This window comes from Callithrix jacchus, chromosome 10 (genome assembly GCF_049354715.1).
Source record: "Callithrix jacchus isolate 240 chromosome 10, calJac240_pri, whole genome shotgun sequence".
NCBI classification, from domain to species: Eukaryota; Metazoa; Chordata; class Mammalia; order Primates; family Cebidae; genus Callithrix; species Callithrix jacchus.
Genome location: NC_133511.1, coordinates 84,889,252 through 84,914,263, shown reverse-complemented (window position 1 = coordinate 84,914,263; position 25,012 = coordinate 84,889,252). Strand labels below are relative to the sequence as shown.

Sequence of the window (25,012 nt, the reverse complement as noted above, 5' to 3'; positions counted from 1 at the left end):
ATTCCCTCTAAAAAAGCCTAATTTCTGATATTTATCATAAGGGTTTTATGGGCAACAGGGAAAGATTTAAATGTTTCCATCCTAATTAAAGCAAATACTTACCTTAAGAATACTATCATTTTTGTATAAATAAAATATAAACAATATCAAATAATATTCACCTAAAATAGTGGTTCCCAAGGCCTCTAGAGTTCATATAAATTAGAATGCTCAAATAAACATCAATATATTTTTAATTAACATAGATAATACATTAGCCTACATTAAGGCCAAATAGGCTAATTAATCTCCAAACATCATTGTTTCTGATAGAAATTATATCAAGTTAGTATGGTAATATTAGTTCCCCTCAGGTTGATTATATAGGCATGATTTATATTTGACGGTCAATCTGCTAGGAAGATTTATGTTTGATTACTACGAAAATGGATTACTACTTGATGTAGTCTGATGGACAAAATATTCAAAATATGCTCAATGGCAAGAGGTGTGATAGATGTTAATAATCAACAAGATCCATGAAGGTGAAAATGTTGGAAATAATTGACTTAATGTGAATATCCACATATGGAGATCTTAAGGGGACACTTTCAAAATGTACTTCATATCCAGTGCAAGCAAAACAACACACTATGTGTTTCAAGTGATCATATTTTCACCTTACCTTACTGTTCGTCTTCTAGTTAATCCAGCACAACAAGCACATGGACAGTACTCAAGAAATAAAAGTTTAAAGTATCTATAAATGTGTAAGTTGGTATTTTTCATTACATCTAACTATTCAGGTTGTAGTATATTTTTAAAAACTTAAGTTTGTGTTTCAAATAAAGAGTCTGGCTGAGTGTCATTTAAAATCATCCATTCATTCAAAGAACATTTACTGGGTACCTTGCATAAGAAGGAACTGTGCAAAAGCACCGGAGCTACAAAGATGAAGACATGCTTTTGCTAAGAAGCTGCCTACAATCTAATGGGACAGCCTGGTACGTAAACAGCTCAGGCACATTGTACTAAGCACTCTGGTGTTGGTTTGACAAATATACTTGGTGCTGGTGCGAACTACCATTACAAAGTAAGAGAGGTAAATATATGAAGCGCCATGAACCGCACATACATTACTATTAATTCAAGAGAACATAAGGATAAACCAAAGCATCTGGAAGACTTACTGAGTAGCTTTTACAATGTCACAGTTACTAGAGTCCTCTATAAGAGGAAGAGCTTCTCTTGCATTGGCAAGTTCTTTGTTTTCATGTGCACAGATGCCATATCGACCAAATCCTGGAGGGTGGGGGCCATGGCTGTGATTCCTGCACTGAAGAGTAAGAGTCATTTGACAAAGCATGAGAGAATTAATGTCACATTCAATTACAAAATGAAGCATCTGTTACTATCAACAATACCTATATTAATAACAGATTTTTTTGAGTCTGAGAAGTGTATCCTGAGAATCACTTGAACCCAGTAGGCGGAGGTTGCAGTGAGCTGAGATCACTCACTGTGATCTCACAGTGACAGTGAGACTCTGTCTCAAAAAAAAAAAAGTGTATCCTAAGGAAGATTCTTCTTTGTTAATTCTGTTCACTAGAAAAGATACGATTACAAAAATCCAAATTACATATTTTGTTCATAAAACAAAGGTCATCTAAAAAGGCACAGATGGACATTTTTACTTGTAGTGGGTAAAGAACCATTTCTACTGACTTGGCAGGAAGTTTGCCAGGCCTCTACGTGGTGGACAAATCCTAAGAATATCCCCCAATCCACCAATTAATCAAGTTCTCTTCCTCTTGAACACAGGCAGAACTTGTGACTTGTTTCTAGGCAACAGAATATGGCAAAGGTGATGAGACAATTACTCCCATGATTATGTTAAATAAGACTCTGTCTTAAACAACTGAAGCAAGAGATTCTTCTGCTGGCCTTGAAAAAGTAAGCTGCCATGATATGAGAGGGTCTGTGAGAGGGCCACATGGCAAGGAACTGTGGGCAGTCTTCAGGAATAAAAGCAGTCCCCACTGACAACCAGTAAGAAAATGAAACTTTGATCATACAACTGCAAGAAACTGAATTCTGCTAATAACCACGTGAACCTGAAGAGGACCCCAAGCTCTGCCTTGATGTCAACTGTATGAGACCCTGAGCAGACAATCCAACTAAGCCATGCCTAGACTCCTGACAAACAGAAACTATAGAATAATAAATAAGTGTCATGTTGGTGGCCTGGTAGCTCAGTTGGTTAAAGCACAGTGCTAATAATAAGTACGTGTTGTTTTAACCTACTAAATGTGTGGTAATTTGTTATGCAGTAATAGGTAACTAATACAGAAGTGACTGCAGAATTTGGTGAGAGTAAAAAGCATGATTGCCAATGGACTATTCCCATTAGCTGAATCATCAAATCACCCATTAGAAGCAGCAGCAAATGGCAAGCCAAAAAATTTTTCTTCAAACAATTATCTGATTTGTCATTCAAACTAGTTGAGTATTTCTAATCTCAAACACTGAGCTTAGACCTTAGCAGAAAACCAGTACAGGATTCACTAATATTTAAAAAAAAACAACAACAACCAAAAAAAAGCCCACAAAAATCTGAGATCAATTACCCATTCTGTGGATTATGAATGCATTTTATTTCTCTTTTCCATTACTATGGCCTTTTGGATTCATTATCACCTCTAGGGCAAATGAGTAGGTGATCAACTTAGATTAGTAATTTTGACACTGGTTGACAACTTTGGCAAAATATTTGGTGGACAATCAGGCATGCAGAAGGGGTTAAACTCTTTAGCACAAATGAGGCTCACTGGATCACTTTAATATGCCCCAAACAAATACTTAGTTTTATTTGAGAAAAGGACTCCTTCAGCTAAAGATGTGGGATACTCAAAGTTTGTTTCCTAAAAGCACAAATATATCAAATGTACATATTATTTGCATATATTCTAAATACATTTTAAAAAGACTCTACAGTGTGACCCTGATCACTGATGTCTTTGACTACTCATTTACATAATAACCAATCTTCAAATATCATAGGCTATTCAGATTTCCAAGTAGAAATAGATTCATGTTAAAGTACTCAACTTTAATAAAACATACTATGTTGCATTCTCTAAAGAAATGATACCTTAAAGAGAAACCTCCCTGAATCAGTACATCTTTTAAAAATGTATTTATTTATTGGGAGGTAGGTCTTGCTCAGGCTGGAGTGCAGCAGTGTGAGCATAGCTCACTGTAGCCTCCAATTCCTGGGCTCAAGCAATCCTCCTGCCTCAGCCTCCTGAGTAGCTGGTACTATAGGCACATACCACCATACCCAGCTAATTTTTTTTTTTTTTTTTTTGAAATGGAATCTAGCTCTGCAGCCCAGGCTGGAACACAGTGGCATGATCTCAGCTTACTGCAACCCCCGCCTCCTGGGTTCAAGCGATTCTCCTGCCTTAGCCTCTCGAGTAGCCAGGATTACAGGTGCCCACAACCATGCCCAGCTAAGTTTTGTATTTTTAGTAGAGATGGGGTTTCACTGTGTTGGCCAGGCTGAACTCAAACTCATGACCTCGTGATCCGCCTACCTTGGCCTCCCAAAGTGCTGGGATTACAAGTGTGAGGCACTGTGCCCAACCTTTTTATTATTATTATACTTTAAGTTCTGGGATACATGTGCAGAATGCACAGGTTACATTGGTATACACGTGCCATGGTGGTTTGCTGCACCCATCAACCCATCATCTACATTACATATCTCTCTTAAGCTATCCCTCCCCTTGCCCCCCACCCCCAACAAGACCCAGTATGTGAGGTTCCCCTCCCTGTGTTCTTCTCACTGTTCAGCTCCCACTTATAAGTGAGAACATGTGGTGTTTGGTTTTCTGTTCCTGTGTTAGTTTGCTGAAAGTGATAGTTTCCAGCTTCATCCATATCCCTGCAAAGGACATGAATTCATTCTTTTTTATGACTGTATAGTATTCTGTGGTGCATATGTGCCACATTTTCTTTATCCAGTCTATCATTGATGAGCATGTGAGTTGGTTCCAAGTCTTTGCTATTGTGAATGGTGCTGCAATATGTGTGCATGTGTCTTTATAATAGAAAGATTTATAATTCTTTGGCATACTCAGCTAACTTTTTAGTTTTTATTTTTGTAGAGACAGGGTCTCACTATGTTGCCCAGACTGTCTTGAACTCCTGGCCTCAAGCAATATTCTTGCTTCTACTTCCCAAAGTGCTGGGATTACATGTGTAAGCCACCACAGCTGACCTGAATTAATGCTTAATAAGCAAATTTAATTACCTATTTAAAATTTTTTAAAAGTTGATTTTTAAATAAATGCATCAGAAATTACATCCTCAAAATAGTCTCCACAAGAGACTATTAGTTATTCCAACAGCATTACCTTGAATGTTTTCAGAATTTCCTTTCTGAAACTGTCCTCAGAGCCATATAAAAGAGATTTGTATTTTTAAACTCTGAAAATATTATCATTTATTATATAAAGTATGTAAAACATGTATGTATATATATGGACTTCTTCTTTTGTATAGAGTAAAGAATAAATACAAAATGAACCTCCATTAAATCATTACCAGCACCTTAAAAGACTGCCTGGGCACGTGCTATTCTCCATCACATCCCCACACTAAAGAAACAGTTTCCTGACTTCAGTTATAATGTTTTGTTTTCCTTTATAGTTTTATCTCTAATGTACACAACCTAATAAGTACAGTTTGGCTTTACATTTTTTAATCTTTATAAAAATAGAATCTATCATATGTATTCATTATCATTTGTTCTGGTTAACATTAGACTTAGACGCTTCATCCATATTGTGAAAGCTACAACAGATTCATTTTCATTGCTGTGTAACATTCCAACACAGTAACATACTATGATTAATTTCTCTATTTTACTATGGCTGGATATATGAATTGTTCCCAGTTTGGGGCTATTATAAAAAATATATTGCTCTGGGCATTCTCATACATGTCTCTAGGCGTATATATGTAAACAATTCTCAAAAGCATATATCTAGAAGTGGAACCGTTGGCTTTGAAGATATGCTTAACTCATCTTCAAAATGGTTGTAGCAGTTAAACTTCCCCCTGCAGGGGATGAGTGTTTCTGTTGCTCTAATCCTTACTAACACTTGGTATCATCAGACTCAACTTTTGCCAATCTAATGAATATGTAAACATGTCCTGTAGTCATAATAATTTGTATTTCCCTAGAATTGTCAAGTTAGATCTTTCTTCATGTGTATTGGCCATTTTGAGTTCTTCTTTTATAAAGTACATGTTTAAGCAATTTGTCCATTTTTGTCTTTATACTGGGTTTCTGTCTTCTTCTTGAATGGTAGCCCTTATACATTCTGAATAGTCTTTGTTGGCCATATGTTAGTTAAAAATGAAGTAGAGCCTTCTACTTCTGTGCATGATGGGATAACAAGGATTGGACTTAACCTCTGGCTTTCTTGCTATAATAAAGAAACCTAGAAAAGTGAACAAAATATATGAAGTAAACTGTATTCAGACTTCAGACAACGGGAACAGTAAGATTGTGAATGCCAAAATATGAGGAGGAAAAAAACCAAGGTGAGCCCCACTATCATCCCAGAACTTTTGCAATCATGGGCACTAAGAGGAAAACACTTTATTTTGGAGCCCAGCAGCCTTGCTAAATTGAGGAGATAGAAATTTGAGATCAGAGAGGCTGAAATGGCTGGCAGTTAAGGGGACATTTCAAAAAAGAAGTGAGCCACCCAGAAAAAAAGGGGTTCCAAAAAATCTGTATAGGAGACCCATTGAGTCTTTGCAGAATACTAGGACAAGCAATGTAGAGTGAAACTTGACAAGGAGAGGCAAAAAATGACTGGGGATTTGTAAGCTGAGCAATTACTGGAGTTTATACACAGCAGGAAGATGTTCAAACTCTGATCAGCCAAAGCGGAGAGTCTTTGATGATCCCTTGGGTTACTCAGTGGAAATATCAGAGGGCCACACCTTAGAAGTGTAGGGCCAAACTGTATCTGGAATAAAGTCTACCCCAGAACCACTCTAGAGAAGCCTAAAATCAGACTTCAAAGGACTCAAACTGAGCTATATTAACTTTACTGCCTGCCAAAACAATATCCAATACTCTCTGAAGAGAGGCAACAAATACCAGATACTCATCAATATGCATTCACAAAGTACACTATCAAATAAAAACTCACTAAGCATGTCAAGAAGCAAAAAAAATGTGACCCATAGCCAGAAGAAAAGAACCAGACCTTGAAACTACAAAGATGACAAAATTAGCTGAAAAAAGACATTAAAACAGTTAAGACAAGTATGTATTAGTATTTAAAAGAAAATATTAACATGAGCAAAGAAATTGAAGATATGACAAAAGATCTGTTCAGAATATCTGCAGATAAAAATCAATATCCCTGTAATCCCAGCACTTTGGGAGTCTGAGGCAGGCAGATCGCCTGAGGTAAGGAGTTCAAGACCAGCCTGACCAATATGGTGAAACCCCATCTCTACTAAAAATACAAAAATTAGCTGGGTATGGTGGCGCATACCTGCAATCCCAGCTACTTGGGAGACTGAGGCAGGAGAATCGCTTGAACCCTGGAGGCAGAAGTTGCAGTGGGCCAAGATCATGCCACTGCACTTCAGCCTGTGTGACAAAGTGAGACTGTCACACACACAAAAAAAAATCTGTAAAGTACAAATTACAACAGATGAGACTGACAGCAGATTAAACAGTATAGAAGAAAAGATTATTTACTTTGAAGAAACCACAATGTAAAGTATCCAAAATGCAGCACAGAGAGAAAATGGCTGAAGATGTATAATTGGAGTTCCAGAAGGAAAAAATTTTTTAATATTTGAAGAGATAATAGTCAAAAATCTTCCAAATTTGGTAAAAATTATAAACTCACAATAACTAGAAGTTCAATTGATCTCAAGTAGGATAAGCCCCCAAATCCTACACCAAGACATATCATAACCAAATCACTAAAAACCAATAATAAAGAAATAATCTTAAAATCAGTCTCAAAAAAACAGACTCATATGTTCAAAGAAGCAAAGACAAGACTGCACTAAGACTTCTCATTAGACACAATACAAGCCAGAAGACAGCAGCAAACAGCTTTAAAGAGCTTAGTAATGGGATTGCTGGCTCAAATGACACAAGAACAGAAAATCAAACATGTGTTCTCACTCATAAGTGGGTGTTGAACAATGAGAACACGTGGACACAGGGAGGGGAACATCACACACCAGGGTCTGCCAGGGGGTGGGGGGCTAGAGGAGGGACAGCATAGTAGGGAGTAGGGGGATTGGGGAGGGATAGCATTAGGAGAAATACCTAATGTATACGATGGGGTGATGGATGCAGCAAACCACTATGGCACGTGTATACCTATGTAACAAACCTGCACATGTACCCCAGAACTTAAAAGTATAATAAATAAATTTTTTTAAAAAAAGAATTTTTAAAAAAAGAGCTTAGTATGCAGCCTAAGCAGTGTTTACAGGGAATTTTAGCTTTAAATGCTTATATTAGGAAAAAAAGAGCTAGAGTCAATTATCTAAGCTTTCACCTTAATAATCTAGAGAAAGAAAATTAAACTCGAAGTAGATACACGGGAAGAATACAAAAATAGAAGGACTTCATGAACTATAAAACAGAAATAATATAGAAAATCACTGAAGCCAAAATCTGGTTCTCTGGAAAGAATAAATCAATAAAAGTGATAAAACTGTGATCAAATGGATCAAGAAAAATGAAAAGGTATCAATGACAAATATCAGATTTTAAAAAGAGACATCACTACAAGAGCCTACAAATTTTGAAAGGATAATAAGGTAATAATTTGACCAACTTTATGCCAATAAATGGGCAACTTAAGTGAAATACACATATACCTCAAAAGATACACATTATGGATCTTAAAAGTAATAAATAATATAATATCTATTAAATAAATTTGATTCATAGTGAAAACCTTTCTCATAAAAAATTATAGGCCCATATAACTTAACTGGTTAACCCTATCAAATATCTAAGGAAGAAATAATACTAACCCCTTCAGAAAACAGAAGAGAGAATGCTTCCCACCTCATTTTATGAGGTGGCATCACTCCATACCAAAACCAACAAAGACATTACAAATAAAGAAAACTACAGGCCCAATATCCCTCATGAACACAGATACAAAAATCCTAAACAAAATGTTAGGTAAGATGAATCCAGTAATACATAAAAAAGAGACTATACATCACAACCCAGCTTAAACATTTCAAAATAAATCAATGTAATCCACCATAAGATGAATATTCATATTAACAGAATAAAGTAAAAAATGTATATTCATCATAGAATAAAGCATTTGTCAAAATTCTTCATATGAAAATTCTTTATGTAAAGCATATGACAAAATTTGATAAAATTTTTCAACACAAGGGAAAGAAGGGAATCTCCTCAGTCTGACAAAGAACATTTACAAGAAATCTACAGCTACCACCACACTGAATGGTACAAGACCATTTTAACACCAAGACTGCAAGCAAAGCAAGGATGCCCATTATCACCACTTCTAATTAACACTATACTAAAGTATCAGACAGCACAATAGAGTAGAAAAAAGAATAAAAATGCATACAGATTACAAAAGAAGTAAATCCATTTTTACTTACCAAAACATGACCATATAGAAAATCCTAAGGAATCTTTCAAAAATTTTTACTCTAGCATCAAAAACATAAAATACTTTAAATGCTTTATACTGTACCCTGCAGTTTTTGGTGTGTTCAGTGGGAGGGTCACATCAAATACAGCCATGCTTTCATTAACAATGAGGATATATTCTGAGAAACATATCATTAGGCTATTTCATTGTTGTGCAAACATCACAATGTGTACTTACACAAACCTAGACAGTATAGCCTATTACACTCTTGGGCTATATGGTGTAAACCATTGCTCTGATAACGTCGTATGTGTGGTCTGACACTGATCGAAACATTATGGGACGCTATAACTGTACCTAGAAAATTGCTATAAATGAATGCTGGATTGTTTTATAATCTCATCTTGCTTTTTACCATAAATAAAGCTACCTAGCTTTCACCTACCTTATCATCAAACCTATTTCTGTGAACTTTTCAGTTTAAAAAAGAAAATCACTCTCTAAGGATAAATACACAATTAAGAATTTAAAAATTGAAGACATTTGATACAATATGTCAAAGTCAATTCTCTTAAGAGTTCCAAAAAGTTTTAAGAATGAAAGTTTCTTAAATTTCGTTTTTAAAATTCTTTTAGGAATTTTTAATTTTGAAGAAAGTTTTTACAAGACAAGGATGCCTGCTCTCACCATTTCTGTTCAATACAGTATTGGCAGTCCTGTCCAGAGCAATCAGGCAAGAGAAATAAAGGGCATCCAAAGAGGAAAATGAGAGGAAGTCAAACTATCCCTGTTTGCAGATGACACGATTCTATATCTAGAAAACCCCATAGTCTTGACTCAAAAGCTCCTTCAGCTGATAAACAACTTCAGCAAAGTTTCAGGATACAAAATCAATGTACATAAATCACTGGCATTCCTATACAACAACCATCAAGCCAAGAACCAAATCAGGAAAGCAATCCCATTCACAACTGCCACAGAAAGAATAAAATACCTAGGAATACAGCTAACCAGGGAGGTACAAGACTTCTACAATGAGAATTACCAAATGCTGCTCAAAGAAATCAGAGAAGACACAAACAAATGAAAAGACAACCCACACTCACAGATAGAAAGACTCAGTATCATGAAAGTGGCCATACTGCCCAAAGCAAATTACAGATTCAATGCGATCCCTATCAAATTACCACAGACATTCTTCACAGAACTAGGAAAAAGCTATTTAAAAATTTATATGGAACCAAGTAAGAGCCTGAATAGTCAAGGCAATCCTAAGCAAAAGGAACAAAGCTATAGGAATCACATTACCTGACTTCAAATGATACTACAGTGCTATCGTAACCAAAACAGGATGATACTGGTACAAAAACAGGCACATAGACCGATGGAATACAATAGGAAGCCCAGAAACAAGGCCACACCTATGACCATCGATCTTTGACAAAGCCGATAAAAACAAGCAATGGGGAAAAGACTCCTTATTCAATAAATGGTGCTGGGATTATTGGCTAGCCATATGCAGAAAATCAAAGCTGAACCCCTTCCTTACACCATATACAAAAATCAACTCAGGATGGGTCAGACTTAAATATAAAACCCAAAACTATAAAAACCCTAGGAGAAAACCTAGGACATACCACCCTGGACACAGGAATGGGCAAAAATTTCATAACGAAAACACCAAAAGCAATCATAACTTATCAATAATTGATAAGTGGGATCTAATTGAACTAAAGAGCTTCTGCACAGCAAAAGAAACTATCAACAGAGTAGTAAACAGACATCCTACAAAATGGGAGACAATGTTCGCAAACTATGCATCCAACAAAGGTCTAATATCCAGCATCTGTAAAGAACTTAAATTTACAAGAGAAAAACAAACCCCATTAAAAAGTAGGTAAAGAACATGAACAGACGCTTTTCAAAAGAAGACATAAATGCAGCCACCAAGCACATGAAAAAAAAGCTTAATATCACCGATCATTAGAGAAATGCTAATCAAAACCACAATGAGATACCATTACACACTAGTCAGAATGCTATTATTAAAAAGTCAAAATATAAGAGATGCTGGCAAGGTTACAGAGACAAAGGAACACTTATACACTGTTGGTGGGAGTGTAAATTAGTTCAACCATTGTGGAAAGCAGTTTGACAATTCCTCAAAGAGCTAAAAGCAAGAACCACTGTTCAACCCTGCAACACCAGCAATCCCATTAATGGGTATATACCCAGAGGACTATGTATCATTTTACCATAAAGACACATGTAAGTGAATATTCACTGTAGCACTATTCACAATAGCAAAGACATGGAATCAACCTAAATGTCCATCACTGACAAACTGGGTAAAGAAAATGTAGTACATATACACCATGCATTACTATGCGGCCACAAAAAAGTATGAGTTTGTATCTTTTGCAGAAACACGAATGGAGCTGGAGGCTATTATCCTTAGGAAACTAATGCAGAAACAGAAAACCAAATACCGCGTGTTCTCACTTGTAATTGGGAGCTAAATGATAACAACACATGAACACAAAGAAGGGAACAACAGGCTGGGTGTGGTGGCTCACGCCTATAATCCCAGCACTTTGGTAAGCCAAGGGGTGGATCACTTGATGTCAGGAGTTCAAAAACAGCCTAGTCAATATAGTGATACCCCATCTCTTAAAAAAAAAAATTAGCCAGTGGTGGTTTGTGTCTGCAGTCCCAGTTACTTGGAAGGCTAAGGCAGAACTGCTTGAATCTGGGAGGCAGAGGTTGCAGTGAGCCAAGATCACACCACTGCACTCTAGCCTGGGTGACAGAGCAAGACCACATCTCAAAAAAAAAAAAGGAACAACAGTCACTAGAGTATACTTGAGAGTGGAGGGTGGGAGGAGGGAGAGGAGCAGAAAAAATAACTAGTGGGTACTAGGCTTAATACCTGGGTAATGAAATAATCTATATAACAAACCTCCATGACATAAGTTTGCCTATATAACATACCCTCACATGTACCCCCAAACCTAAAACAAAGTTTTTAAAAGAAAGTTTAAAAATTTTCAGTTTTACTTAAAAGAGTCCATAACCCCTCAAGGGGTTATATTTTTAAAGAGTTAATTTACAGTAAAATTAACTTTGGTATACAGCTCTATGAATTTTAACACATGTATGGAATCATGTAACCATCACCATCATCCTTTGTAGTCACACCCTCCTGTAACCCCAACCAACTCCTGGCAACAGCCAATCTGTTCTTTGTCATTAATTCTGTCTTTCCCAGAATGTCATATAACGGAATCATATAGTACACAACCTTTTAGGAGGGGCTTATTTCACTCAGCACAATGGTACTGAGATTCATCCAAGTTGTTGCATGTTATCAATAATTCCTTTTTATTGTTGTATAGTATCCTACTATATGGGTGCATCCCAGTTAATCTATCCAAACAATCTGCGTGAGTTGTTTTCCAGCTTTTGATTATTATAAATAGAGCTGCTAAAAATATTCAGGACAAACTTGCGTGAACTTGTTTTCATTTCTCTAAGAGTAAGATTGCTTGGCCATATGTTAGCTATATTTAAATTTATGAGAAACTGCTAAACTATTTTCCAGACTGGTTATACCACCTTGCATTGCCACTAACAACTATGAGAGTTACAATTGTTCTGCATTCTCACTGGCACAGGGATTGTGAGTCTAATAGATGTATAGGGGCATCTCATCACGGTCTTAATTTACATATCCTTAATGGCTAATGAAGTTGATCATCTTTTCATGTGCTTATTTGCCATCTGTATATCTTCTCTGGTGAAGTGTCCAAGTCTTTTGTCCATTTTTAATTGAGCTGTTTGTTTTCATACTGTTAAGTTTTGAGAGTTCTTTATATTACACATTCTAGATACAAGTCTTTTGTCAAATACGTGATTTGCAGATATTTTCTCCTGGTCTGTAGTTTATCTTCCCATCTCTTAAAAGTCTGTTTCATAGAGCAGAAGTTTCTAATTTTAAAAAAGTCAAATTTACCAATTTGTTACTTTATGGATTGCACTTTTGGTGTCACATCTAAAAACTACTGTCTTGGGGTCACAATTCCTCTGTTCAGAGAAGAAAGTTCTCCCTCAGCGTTTCTGGTGTCTGTGCTGCCAGGAAATCCCTTTGTGGCTCCTTGAGCCTTAACTAGATAGCTTCTCATGAAGCACTTGCTGTCTGCACTGATGCTTATTTCCAGGGATCAAGACAAGCTGGGGGCAAACCAGAGAGAAAAAAGGTAAATCAGCTACTGATTTGGTGGTTTCCAAATTCCAATCTTTTTGTTCTTCAGTCCACCTGCTTTTCTGACTAGGTAAATTCTGATTTATCTGGTAAAAAAAAATCAATTACCCCCCAACACACAGAATCACACAGAGCTAAAAATAAACATGTAATCGTTAGATTAAAATGTAAATAAAAACATCAAAATTCTTTTCAGGAAGAAGGCAAAGGGTCCAGGAAAAGAGTTGAAATATACTCAAAATTTCTAGAATGCCATAGTAAAACATGTAATAAAAAGTACAGCTAAGATTGACAAAAAAATCAGTGTATTTTTATATAAAATAAATTTTTACTAGAATTTTTTTTTTTGAGAGAAGGAAAGAAAAAAAAATAAGTAAAGGAGAGGAAGAAAGAGGAAGAGAAAGAGGGAGAGTAAATGGAAATATTGCTTTATTTTGAAAAAAATTGGGTATTAATAATGGCCAATCAATGTTTCATTTAAACTTATGGGTAGGTGTGATGTGGTATTGACAAGAATGTATATTTTGTGTATTTGAAGTGGGGAGCTCTATAAATATTTATTAAGTTTACTTGTTCTGGATCTGAGTTCGAGTCCTTGATATCCTTATTAATTTTCTGTCTCATTGAATCTAAGTCTCGTATCTGTGTGTTAGGATCATTAGCTCTTGTTGTTGCATTGATCCTTTTACCACTATATCTTTGTTGCTTTAAAATCTATTTTATCCGATACGAGAATTGCAACTCCTGCTTTTTATTTATTTATTATTTATTTTTGCTCTCCATTTGGTTCTCCATTCCTTTGTTTTCAATCTTTGTGTATCCTTGCATGTGAAACAGGTCTGGATGTAACATGCCATTGGGTTTTGGCTGGGTCTTTTGATTGGGGGATTTAGTCAATTTATATTTAGGGTAAATGCCATTTGATGTTGACTGGCTGTTTTATCCATTAGTTGGTGTAAATTCTTCTTTATGTTGGTGCTCTTTACTTTTTGGTGTATTTTTAGAAAGGCTAATACTGGTTGTTTCTTTCTGTGTGTAATGCTTCTTTCAGAAGCTCTTGTAAAGCTGGCCTGGTGGTAATAAAATCTCTGAGTTCTTGCTTGTTCATAAAAGATTTTATTTTTCCTTCAGTGGTGAAGCTTAGTTTGGCTGGATATGAAATTCTTGGCTGAAGGTTCTGTTCTTTGAGGATGTTGAATATTGGCCCCCACTCTCTTCTGGCTTGTAGAGTTTCTGCTGAGAGATCTGCTGTAAGTCTGATAGGCTTGCCTTTGTGGGTAATCTGACCTTTCTCTCTGGCTGCCCTTAGTATTTTCTCCTTCGTTTCAACCCTGGTGAATCTAATGATTATGTGCCTTGGGGTTGCTCTTCTTAAGGAATATCTTTGTGGTGTTCTCTGTATTACCTGGGGTCGAATGTTGACCTGCTTTGCTAGTTTAGGAAAATTTTCCTGAATAATTTCCTGAAGGGTATTTTCCAGCTTGGATTCATTCTCTCCGTCGCATTCAGGTACACCTATCAAACGTAAATTTGGTCTTTTCACATAGTCCCACATTTCTTGGAGACTTTGCTCATTCCTTTTTATCCTTTCTTCTCTAATCTTTTCTTCACGTTTTATTTCATTAAGTTGGACTTTAACCTCTGATATCCCTTCTTCTGCTTGAACAATTCGAGTGTTTAAACCTGTGCATACTTCTCGGAGTTCCTATATTGTATTCTTCAGTTCCATTAATTCACTCATACTCCTCTCTAAGTTGTCTATTCTCAATAAGATTTCATCAAACCTTTTTTCAAAGTTCCTAGTTTCTTTACGTTGGGCTACAACATGTTCTTTTAACTCACCGAAGTTTGTTATTATCCATTCCTTGATGAGTGATTTTGTCATCAGGTGGCGCTCGTTCTCCATCAAGCCTTGTTCCATTGTTGATGTGGAACTGTGATCATCTTTAGAGGGAGAGGCGTTCTGACTTTGAGTATTCTCAGCTATTTTACGCTGGTTTCTTCCCGTCATTGTAAATTTATCCTCCTGTCGTCTTTGAAATTACCAACTTTCAGATTAGGTCTCTTGAGTAGACGTCCAGGTTGTTAGTTCCCAAGGCCAGAGCAGCGGCGTTAAAACTGATGGTGCTTTTCTGGCCAGGATTCTCCTGTCAGGCTTCCGTCTTGTGTCCGTAGTAGGCGACTCTGCCTTCCCGGGGCTCCAAACCTCGGTCAGAAGGGGAAGCGGTCCCGTTTACTCTGCGCTGAGTGCTGCCGCGCCAAGGTGCTGGCGGAACCGCTGCCCCGGTCACGAAAGTCGCGCTGGCGACCCGTGTGATTCCTCCACTGGGGGATCTTCTGCTCCGTGAGCGACCAGAATTTGTCTGAAAGTGTGGCGTCCTCTAGTTCTCCGCGCCTTCCCTGAGAGCTGCAATCCCGGGATGTTAGCGATCGGCCATCTTGGATCGTTCTCTACTAGAATTTTAAAACTATAGAATGACACATCTTAATTTTAAAGATCTAGCAATACAGAAGGGAAGATGGGGTTAACAATCTGGACTCTTTCCAATACCGTACCACCAGAGAAAACCATTACAATGGTTGGGTGCATCCTCCCTCATTATGTATATATATTTTAATATATATAATATTGTGCTGTATACATACATATACACACATTTTTAATGATTTTCTTATACTTACTGAACAAAGAATAGGATCACATTATATATATTATTCCTCAACTTGCTTTTCTCACCTAACATATATTATGTACAGTCCTACAGTTCAGTAATATTTGACTATTATTTCATTGTATACAGATCTAGCATAATTCATTCAACAATTCCCCTTCGGTTAAAGACACAGGTTGATTTCAGCCTTTCATGTCTATAAACAATCCAATCAACACCCTGTGCATTCTAATTCTATTATAGGATTGATTCCTCAAAGTAGGAGTATTGAGTCAAAAAATGTGCATTTTAATAACCAAATGCTCTCCCCAATTCACAGTCTCAACAGCAAAGTATATACGTGTTCTTTCTCCCTTCAAACTTTCCCAGAACTGGATATTATCAATCTTTTTACAACCTTAACAATCTGATGGCTAAAAAATGGCACCCTGTTTTTCATTTGTACTCCCCTAGTTGCTGATGAGTCTGAGTGTTTTGTTTTGTTGTTGTTATTAGGTATATTGGCTCTCCATATTTTCTCTTTTGTGGATTGCCTTTTCATAGTCTACTTGTATTTCTAGTGAATTGCACATATCTGTTTCTCTCTGTAGGTCAGAAAGATCAACCCCTTACTGTTTGTTGGTTTGTTTTTGAGATGGAGTATTACTGTCGCCCAGGCTGGAGTGCAGTGGCACCATCAAAGCTCACTAAAGTCCAATTTCCTGTGCTTAAGTGATCCTCCCACCTGACCCACCCTAGAGGCTAGGACTACAGGCAAGCACCACCACACACCCTGCTAATTTTTTTATTTTTTCTTTGGACAGGTCTCATTATGTTGCCCAGACTGGTCTTAAACCCCTGACCTCAAGTTATCCTTCCACCTTGGGCTCCCAAAGCACTGGGGTTACAGGCATAAGCCACCACACCTGGCCCTGACCCTTTGTTTATGTACAGATTTTTCATCACGGAAAATAGACTCATTCAATAGATACAGATTTGTGGCTTCTTATACTGTGTAAAGGCATTAAGGACATCAGCTTTATTTGTCATGTATAAAGTTGAAGAGGTTTACATATTTCAATGTGAAGAATATCCACAATTAAGAGCATTTGTTTAGTCAACAATTAATTACTGTATATTTATGATGTACAATTATGCTAAGGGCATAGAAGACATGGGTGTCTATTCTCCAGGAATTTAAATCTAATAAGGGAGATATGTCAGAGACAAAGTAAAATAATAATAGAAGGCAATATGTGATTATATATGATTAAATGGCAATAAGAAACTAGAAAACAGGAGATATCTTCTGTTCTTGTCATGATTGTTTACCCAAATCCAGATCAAAGTAAAACCTAAAAATGACTATTTGTCTTCACAGCATGTGTTTGAAGTCAATCATCTACAAAGTAAGGAAAGTGCACTCAAGGCCATACATGTAGTAACCCACTAGGTAATATGAGAAAATGTTAAAGTTTCTATTATAATAACTTTTCATCTTTTTACTTAAAAATGAAAAATAAAATTTACAAATTTGAGTTTTTAAAGCTTTACCAATTTCATTTTTTCTTGTTAGCATACCCCTGCTGGCAGGAAAGCTTTACTAATTTTTAACCACAGCAGTCTCATTTATCGGTATGTAATCAGGTCACTCCTTATACTCTCTTTACAAGGTAACCTGGAGTTAAAGAAAGCTTCCACAACCAGAGAGTTGACAGTAGTACCTTCAACATATTACAATATACATTAAATTTATTTTCAAATTATATTGTCAAATTTTAATTAAATTACCTCTCCCAAAATAAGCAAGTAGCTTACGCTGATTTCTGCAAAGAACCTATGAATTGAGGTAATAATAATAAGCACAAGCAAATAAGAAAACAGCATTTTAGGAATTCCAGCAAACACATGAAGTATAAACAAAGACAATCTAATCCAATCTGACATGTCAGTACCCCCTCCGAAAAAATTTAAAATTGTCAAAAGGCTAAATTGAAGCAGACTTATAACCTCTATCTTTAATTCAAATCTTGCCATTAGCATATACTGAGCTACGAGTTAATAAATATTATTTGGAAATATGTTGTCAAATCTTACAATAACATCACCCATGACAATATGAAATTGACGACCAGCTCCTATCCCCATGTTCAAACAGAAGAGTGCTGAAATATTTATTTTCAGTGTGAAGTTTTCTGTAAAGCAAGGTCAGGAAAAGAGGGCAAGGACATGGCAGAGAAGAAGACAGGTAACCCTCAGTCTCAAAAGATAGGGAAGAAGACACATTGAGTCCCTGCTTCCACAGTATTCTCTCAGTCTTATCTCTCCTGCTTGCATTGATGACACGGGCCAAACAACCAGATTCCTAGTACTGCCACATTGGCTCTATGTTAGTGGCGAATCATCTACTCTATTTTCGGCTCATTTCTACATTTGTAAAACGAAAGGGACAGATTAATATACCCATAAAGCTCCTTCTAGGTCTCATGTTACATGGTCCTAAGTGGAGCTGTTACAATAGTCACTACTGACTTGTGCACTAGTAAAGACCTTACTACATAAACAAACATGCTATATGGATAAAGATGCTTAACTGCTACATGGTTGCCTACAATATTAAGGTAATAGAACAGACCAAGCAAATTCTCACGATGCCAGACAACTCCCAAGAGTTTTCATTAATCATTCATTCAGGGAAATAAAAAGAACACCTATACAAATCGCAGAAGTAGGTAATCAGGGATAAAAGATGAATAAGACACAATTCCTTCCAGAATTTATTCATTCTAGAAATTTACTGAATGCCTACTATGTGCTGGGCACTACAGTAGACACAGCAATATAGCAATGAACAATAGACAAGGTCCCTGGTTTTCAAGGAATTTATATTCTGGTTAGGGACATAGTCCCTTCCTCACTTCCTGAGCAGAATAAAATACAGACAACTCCTCAGACCTTGGACTAAAGAATGGGTGAACTCTAAGAGGAAGCAAACAATCAAACAAGATCTTATCAAGACTGGATCACCTGAGTAGCAATGAAAATGCACTCATCAGGAGCCCTGACAGTGGGCTCTGCTAACTTGCTATAAATCTTTGGAAAATGAGTTATTATTTTTGAGTCTTGAATTCATGGAAAAAGTTAAAGGGTTAGACTAGATAAATGATTCTTGAAACTTCCTAATGTTGTGGCCCTTTTTGAAAATTTTACCAAAACTAAGTCCTCTCTACTTAAGAGAAATGCACAACTGCACATACAAACTAACTTTTCAAGATGTTCACTAATTTCAAGGCGTTCACTATTGCCGTGAAGCTTATCCCATATGCCAGTTTAAGAATCTCTGACCTAGGTAATTCACTGAAAAGCCTTCCAGCTCCAAGTTTTCTATAATTCTATTCCATTTTACTTCCTCTAGTCTTCCTAGGATTCCAGTCTACAACTGCCTCAAGATACTAGGGTAACATGTTTTGTTGTTGTTGTTGTTGTTGTTGTTGAAGATACACAAGGGAAAAAAAATTTAAAGGGGGAAACAAGAAAAAGACATATAGCTAGCTGACTGTCCTCCACAGAAGAGCAAAGCATAACAAGATATTATGAAAATTATCTAACAAACATAGGGATACATGTGTGGTAATTTTTACAACATAGCCTCAAAATTATTTGCTACTTCTTCATCAAGAGGTAAAGGTCTATGTCCCTTCGTCTTGACTCTGAGCTCTGTGACTACCTCATTAATAATATATTTTAGAAGTGATGCCGTGTCAGTTTGCAGGCCCAGGCTTAAGAAACTGGCAGCTTCTTCTTCTTGGCTCTTCCATTAGATGTTCACTAATGGAACTCAGCCTCCATACTGTCCAATGCCCAGGCCACATGTAAGTGTCTCTACTGCAAGTCAACTGCCAGATATAAGTGAAGATACTCATAGATACCAGCCCCAGCTATCAAGTCACCTCCAGCTTGAGTCTTTGCAGCTGAGGCTCTAGACATGGTGGAACAGAAACAAACAAATCCTGCTGCAGTCTGTCTAAGTCCCTGACACACACAGAGTCCATGAGCATGGCAAAGGCTGTTTTATACCACTATGTTTTGGGGTGGTTTCTTACACCACAATAGGTAACTAGGGCATCTTTAAGCTCTGAGGGATCGTGTAATACTTCTCACCCAGAGATATCATGAATGAGATTATTTTTCTAAATTGTATATTGTTAAAGTTACATGGGCATTAATTTAAGCCAAAACCAAGATCTAGAAAACCACACTCAAACTCCGATAAGAGTCATTATCCTGCCAGTTTATCAAATAAAAAGACAGTGAAGAGAAATAGCAAGTGAGTGACAGAAAGATGTGACAGTCATTAAAAGTTCTCATGTCATTAAAGTTCTCATTAACAGAAGTACCAGAGTTTAGTTTCCAAGTTCATTCATTGGACAAGTATTTATAGAGTACTCACCAGTGCTAGGCATTGTTCTAGATGCCAGGCACACAGCAGTGAACATAACAGATAAAAATCACTGCCCTTATAGCAGTAACATTCAGTGGAGGGGAAAGAAACAATAAACAAGACCAATAAGTACATTAAATGGTGTTAAATGCTGAGGAGAAATCTAAAGCAAGGAAGGAGCCCAGGTAGTGTTGCTGGTAGTGCCAATGATGGAAAAGGCTTGCAATTTTAAATATGTGGGTCACAGAAGGCCACACAGAGGTGACATTTGTGTCAAGACTTTGAGGTGGGGGAATAAGCCAAGTGGGCACACAAGGAAACAGCATTCCAGGTAGAGCAAATGCTAAGTACAAAGACGCTGAGGCTGGTGTGGCTGGGGATGACTGGGCAAGCAAGAAAGTAGTAAAAGATAAGGTGAGAAAGGAAACTGGAGACCTGATCATATAGGCAAATCCTGGTAAATCCTCCAACAGCACTGATCTTGGAATAAAAAGAACCAGGCTGGGCACCGTGGCTCATGTCTGTAATCCTAGCACTTTGGAAGGCCAAGGCAGACAGATTAACTGAGGTCAGGAGTTCAAAACCAGCATGGCCAACATGGTGAAACCCCATCGATACTAAAAATACAAAAAAATTAGCCAGGCATGGTGGTGGGCACCTGTAATCCCAGCTACTCGGGAGGCTGAGTCAAGAGAAAGAATTGCTTGAACTTGGGAGGCAGAAGTTGCAGAGAACAGAGGTCATGCCACTGCACTCCAGCCTGGACGACACAGCAAGACTTCATCTCAAAAAAAAAAAAAAATTCAATGAGAGCAGTAATGTTTTAGTCTGTTTTGTTCACTAATTTAACTGCACCTAAAGGTGCCTACCAGATATTCAAAACACGTTTGCTGAATGAACGACTGAAGTCTTGGCTCTATCACTTAACAGCTATTTGACTTATAGCAAGTGATTCCAGTTTTCTGAGTTTCTGTTCTCATCTTTAAGATCAGAATAATCATTTCTCCTTACCTCATAGGATTATAGTAAGAATAAAAAAGGGGAAGTATTTTGTAAACTGCAAAGCAGTATCTATAGGTAAGGTCTTCACATTATTATTGAAAAAGTTAACAAGAGCAGTTATTATTAACAGTGACAATTATCTCTCTCTTTCCCTACTAAATTCAACCACTGAATCATTCTCTCCCTCTGTGGGCCATGGAACTGGGACAAGGCTAACCTTCCCTTCAGCACCAGTGAACTTTAAGCACTTGAATGACGGCTTTTGTAAATGAGTGCCAGTAATTAAGACATAATAGTTACTCCGACCAACTTTTCTGAGAAAAAGAATGAGGTGCAGTTTCCATGTGAAGATTCAACACCCTTTAGTAAAATCCAGTCTGCCAGAGAACATTTTTTTTTTCTGTCAAAATGCAAGAACAACCAATAAGAACACCTTGACATTTCCCCAGACATCTTGTTTCTCACTTAAACCTACACAAGACTCTGCTGAAAGAATGTAAAGGGGGAGCATGAGGCACTCTCGGGACTCGAAAAACGTTTTTAGAGATCTACTAATCCAATCATCCCAAACTGAGAATCTACCACCTAACTCGGTTCCAACTGAAGACAGCTTCAGTTCTCATCTGCATAGGGGGATAACATCTTCTTAAGGATGTTTCAATTCTGGAATAAAATAATGCAAATGAAGGCATCTGGCATGTGCTAAGCACTCACTAAAACTGGCTGAATCAGGAAATTCTGCATTTATTCAATAAATGTTAAGTGAACGTCTACAATATGCCAGTCAGTACTCTAGGCATTTGGAAAGGGTCATAAGCAAAAATCTGGTTCTCTTGGAGCCAACATCTACCTCCTGTAACTTCCCCGACAGGCCCGCTTCGCTTCTTTGGAACGCCGTCAGGCTTTCATATAACCCCTCCTCCACAGAATATTGTTCTTTGAGATTGTGCAGATCGCTATGGTGTGCCTCCCCTCTCCACGCCCCTTTCCTCCATCCTAAACAAGCAGCCTTACTTCTTTCAAGTAGTAAGCAAGGATGCGGGAGTAAGAGCGAAAACGACTGGGTGGGGTGAAGGCGGGTACCAGGGCGTCAGGGGTGAAAAAGAAATCACCAGAACCGCTCCGACTCCAGCCCAACGTCCAGACCAGCAGGTCCGACTCAGGTATGTCACCTGACACCTCTCTCGGGAAGGGCTCCCTGCCCTCCCCAGGCCCACAGAGGTCCTCGCCGGGCTCCGCGTAACCAGCCCCAGGGGGCGCCCTGGCCAGGGATGGAGGCTGAATGGGCCGGCTCTGGTCCTCACCCTTCAGTCCTCGCCTTTTCTTCCCGGTCACCTGAGAGAGAATTTCCAGCATCGTTCTTGGCGTTTCCAGGCTACCGCTTCCCTGACCCAGGCCCCGCCGCCCCCGAAAACCCCTCACCGAGCGGCCTCACCCACACCGCCCTTCTCTCCACAGCCGTAGCCAGTCTCCCGGGCCCCCAGGCAACCACTGCCCGGCCGCACTCACCTGCGAGCCCAGCCCCGGCCCCTCCATCTCCACAAGCACCCACAGCGGCTGAGGCTACTAGTAAGAGGCGACTGCCGCCAGCCCGCCAGCCCGCCTTGAGCCGCCTCTTCTCCCACTTCCTGCTGGCGCCCTCACCACCGCCACTGCGGTCCCCGCTCGTGCCCTGAGCCGTCAATCTGTCCCGGACAACCAATCACAGCCCTCCCCCGGCTAGGGGCGGGACTTTCTCGCCTCCAGGGTAGCCCGCTGTGAACAGCTCGCCAGAGGCTCCACCCACGGCCCGCCCTTGTCGGTCGTTCCCCCAGCCCCAGCCCAGGACCTAGCGCCTCTGCCCCGGGTGCCAAAGGACCCAGATGTGAGTCCAGGGTCAGGATCAGACTGTTATTCCAACGTCAACCGCCATCTATTGAGAGCAAATCTGAACTTGGCTACTTAATTGCTAGATGACCTTGTGAAAGTCTCTAACCTCAATTTTTTCGTCTGTGAAATGAGGAAAATAAGGGTACCTACTTCATGGAATTATCAGGAGGATTAAATAAGAAAACTCACGTAAAGCCCCTCAACCAATGCATCACATATAAAAAGGAATCAATAGATGTTAGCTATTTAAATCTTTTCCACTCCATTTGTGTAATCCTGGGCAAGTCTCCTCTACCGGCTGGGGTTCTGTTTCTTCATACAAAATAAAACATGAGCTCTACAGCGCAGGCTAGAGGGGGACTGGGCGAGAGCCTCTCGCTTGAACAGCATCTCCCTCCTGTCTCCCACGACCCTTTGTGGAGGGCACTGGAAGCGCTGGCATTTAACCCCTGTCCAGCTTGAAGGTCTATGAAGCAAACGTTAAGGATGTCTCCTTCCCTTGGGGCACTCCAATGGGGCAGTGGGGCTCTCCTACCTCAGCCCCCAGAAAACACTGGAGTTTTTCTAGCCCAGCACTTAACACAGTTCTTTGTAATGATTCCTTAGACTATCTGTTCCCAAGTGGAACCAGATTAAGACCTTTAGAAGCTAATTTAAAAGCGATCTGAAAACATTATGACTCCTTTATTTTATAAAAATATTAAATCATAAAATAAGTATCTAGAAATCCAACGAAGTGCTGGGTTTTCCTATTTAAAAAATACTGCTATGATGCAATAACATCATAGTAGCATCGTAGATGTATTATTATTACTTTAGTGTCTGGGTCCTTTGGGCACATCAGCCCTGGCTTGTCCCCAAAAGCCCAAACCCTTGAGGACAGGAACCATGTCAGATCCATCTCTGAACTCCCAGTGTCTAACACAGCACTGGGACATGGAAAATGCTCAGCACAATTTTAATGAATGGATGGATGGATGGATGTACAGGTATGTCATCAATGCAAGGACAAATGAAGTGACGAATAGAAGTGCAAGCAACTTCCACCGAAAGCCAGCGGAAAAAGCAATTAATTCCGACAGGTTAGGATGAGGCACTGGGTGAGGATTCACAGAGGAAAGAATGTTTGGGTTTGGTCATTTTGCTTAACTACTCAGAGTTTTCTTTATTCATCACCTACTATGTGTTGGCACTGTGCTATAGTGTTTTCATACATTATGTCTCTTCCATGAGGTGGGTGTTATTTTCCCCATCTCCTGGGAAGAGAAAGTGAGGTTCAGACTATTTCACAAACCCCAAGTCACTCAGCAAGTAAGTAGTAAAGAGAGTATTCAAATCAGGTTTCTTACTACAACTGTTTTGGCTGAAGTAGTTTGGTTCTTTCATTTTCAAAGACTAATTTAGAAGATGTTGTTGAACTCGAGGGAGGCTTAAAATCAGTTTCAATGCTTTTGCACTGATATCCTAACACATTGGAAGATTTTGAAGCAACTAAATCTGAAGCACCCCACTCCTTAGCCAGGCTCCTGGCTTCCCTCTGCTCATGTTTTATGCTTCCAGTGAGCTATTTCAGATCAAGCATATCCATGTCTAATGGCTATATGAAACCAACCCCAGTGATAGCCTCTAACTGCCACCATTATCTCTCATCTTTGAAAATAGCTTTGCTGGTAGACACACCCCACTAATACAGTATGACAGTGGAAGCAGGCTCCTGGAGCCAACTGCCTGAGCCGGAATCCCAGCTCCAGCAGTTAGTACCTGCGTGCCTGTGGGCAAGTTATGAAGTCACTTGTGCTTCAGTTTCCTCCTCTGTAAAAATGAGGTAATGACAGTACAGTATTTACTTCACAGTGCTGTCAAGAGAATTAAATGAGCTAATGTGTGTAAAGTACTTAGAGGAAGATCTGGTACATACTAGGCACTATGTATACATTAGCTATTATGACCATTGCCATCGTCATCCTCGGGAGTGGGTGTTGGGGTGGGCACTGACTATACCAGATGGGTGCTGTCATGCCAAGGGCCAGGGATAGAGATTCAGCAGGCCTGACTTCTAATTCAAGATTTGCCATCACTTCCTGTGTGTATTAGTTTCCTAGCACTG

At 38.6% G+C, this 25,012-nt stretch overlaps 1 protein-coding gene across 4 annotated transcripts in view; it reads right to left on the bottom strand.

Moving 5' to 3' along the window:
• The window catches only part of ZDHHC13 (zDHHC palmitoyltransferase 13), a 54,577-nt gene extending 31,885 nt beyond the window's left edge, over positions 1–22,692 (bottom strand). For 2 of the 4 annotated variants that reach the window (XM_002755095.5, XM_009007813.5), the window contains exons 1-2: positions 22,546–22,692; positions 1,170–1,315 (exon numbers count right to left, since the gene is read on the bottom strand). In XM_002755095.5, the coding sequence (XP_002755141.1) occupies positions 1,170–1,315; positions 22,546–22,572 (173 nt within the window). In that variant the 5' untranslated portion in view covers positions 22,573–22,692. The remainder of the gene's footprint in view (positions 1–1,169; positions 1,316–22,545) is intronic. The other 2 variants (XM_009007816.5, XM_009007815.5) reach the window with 2 other exon arrangements.
• Between the last annotated feature and the right edge of the window lie 2,320 nt (positions 22,693–25,012).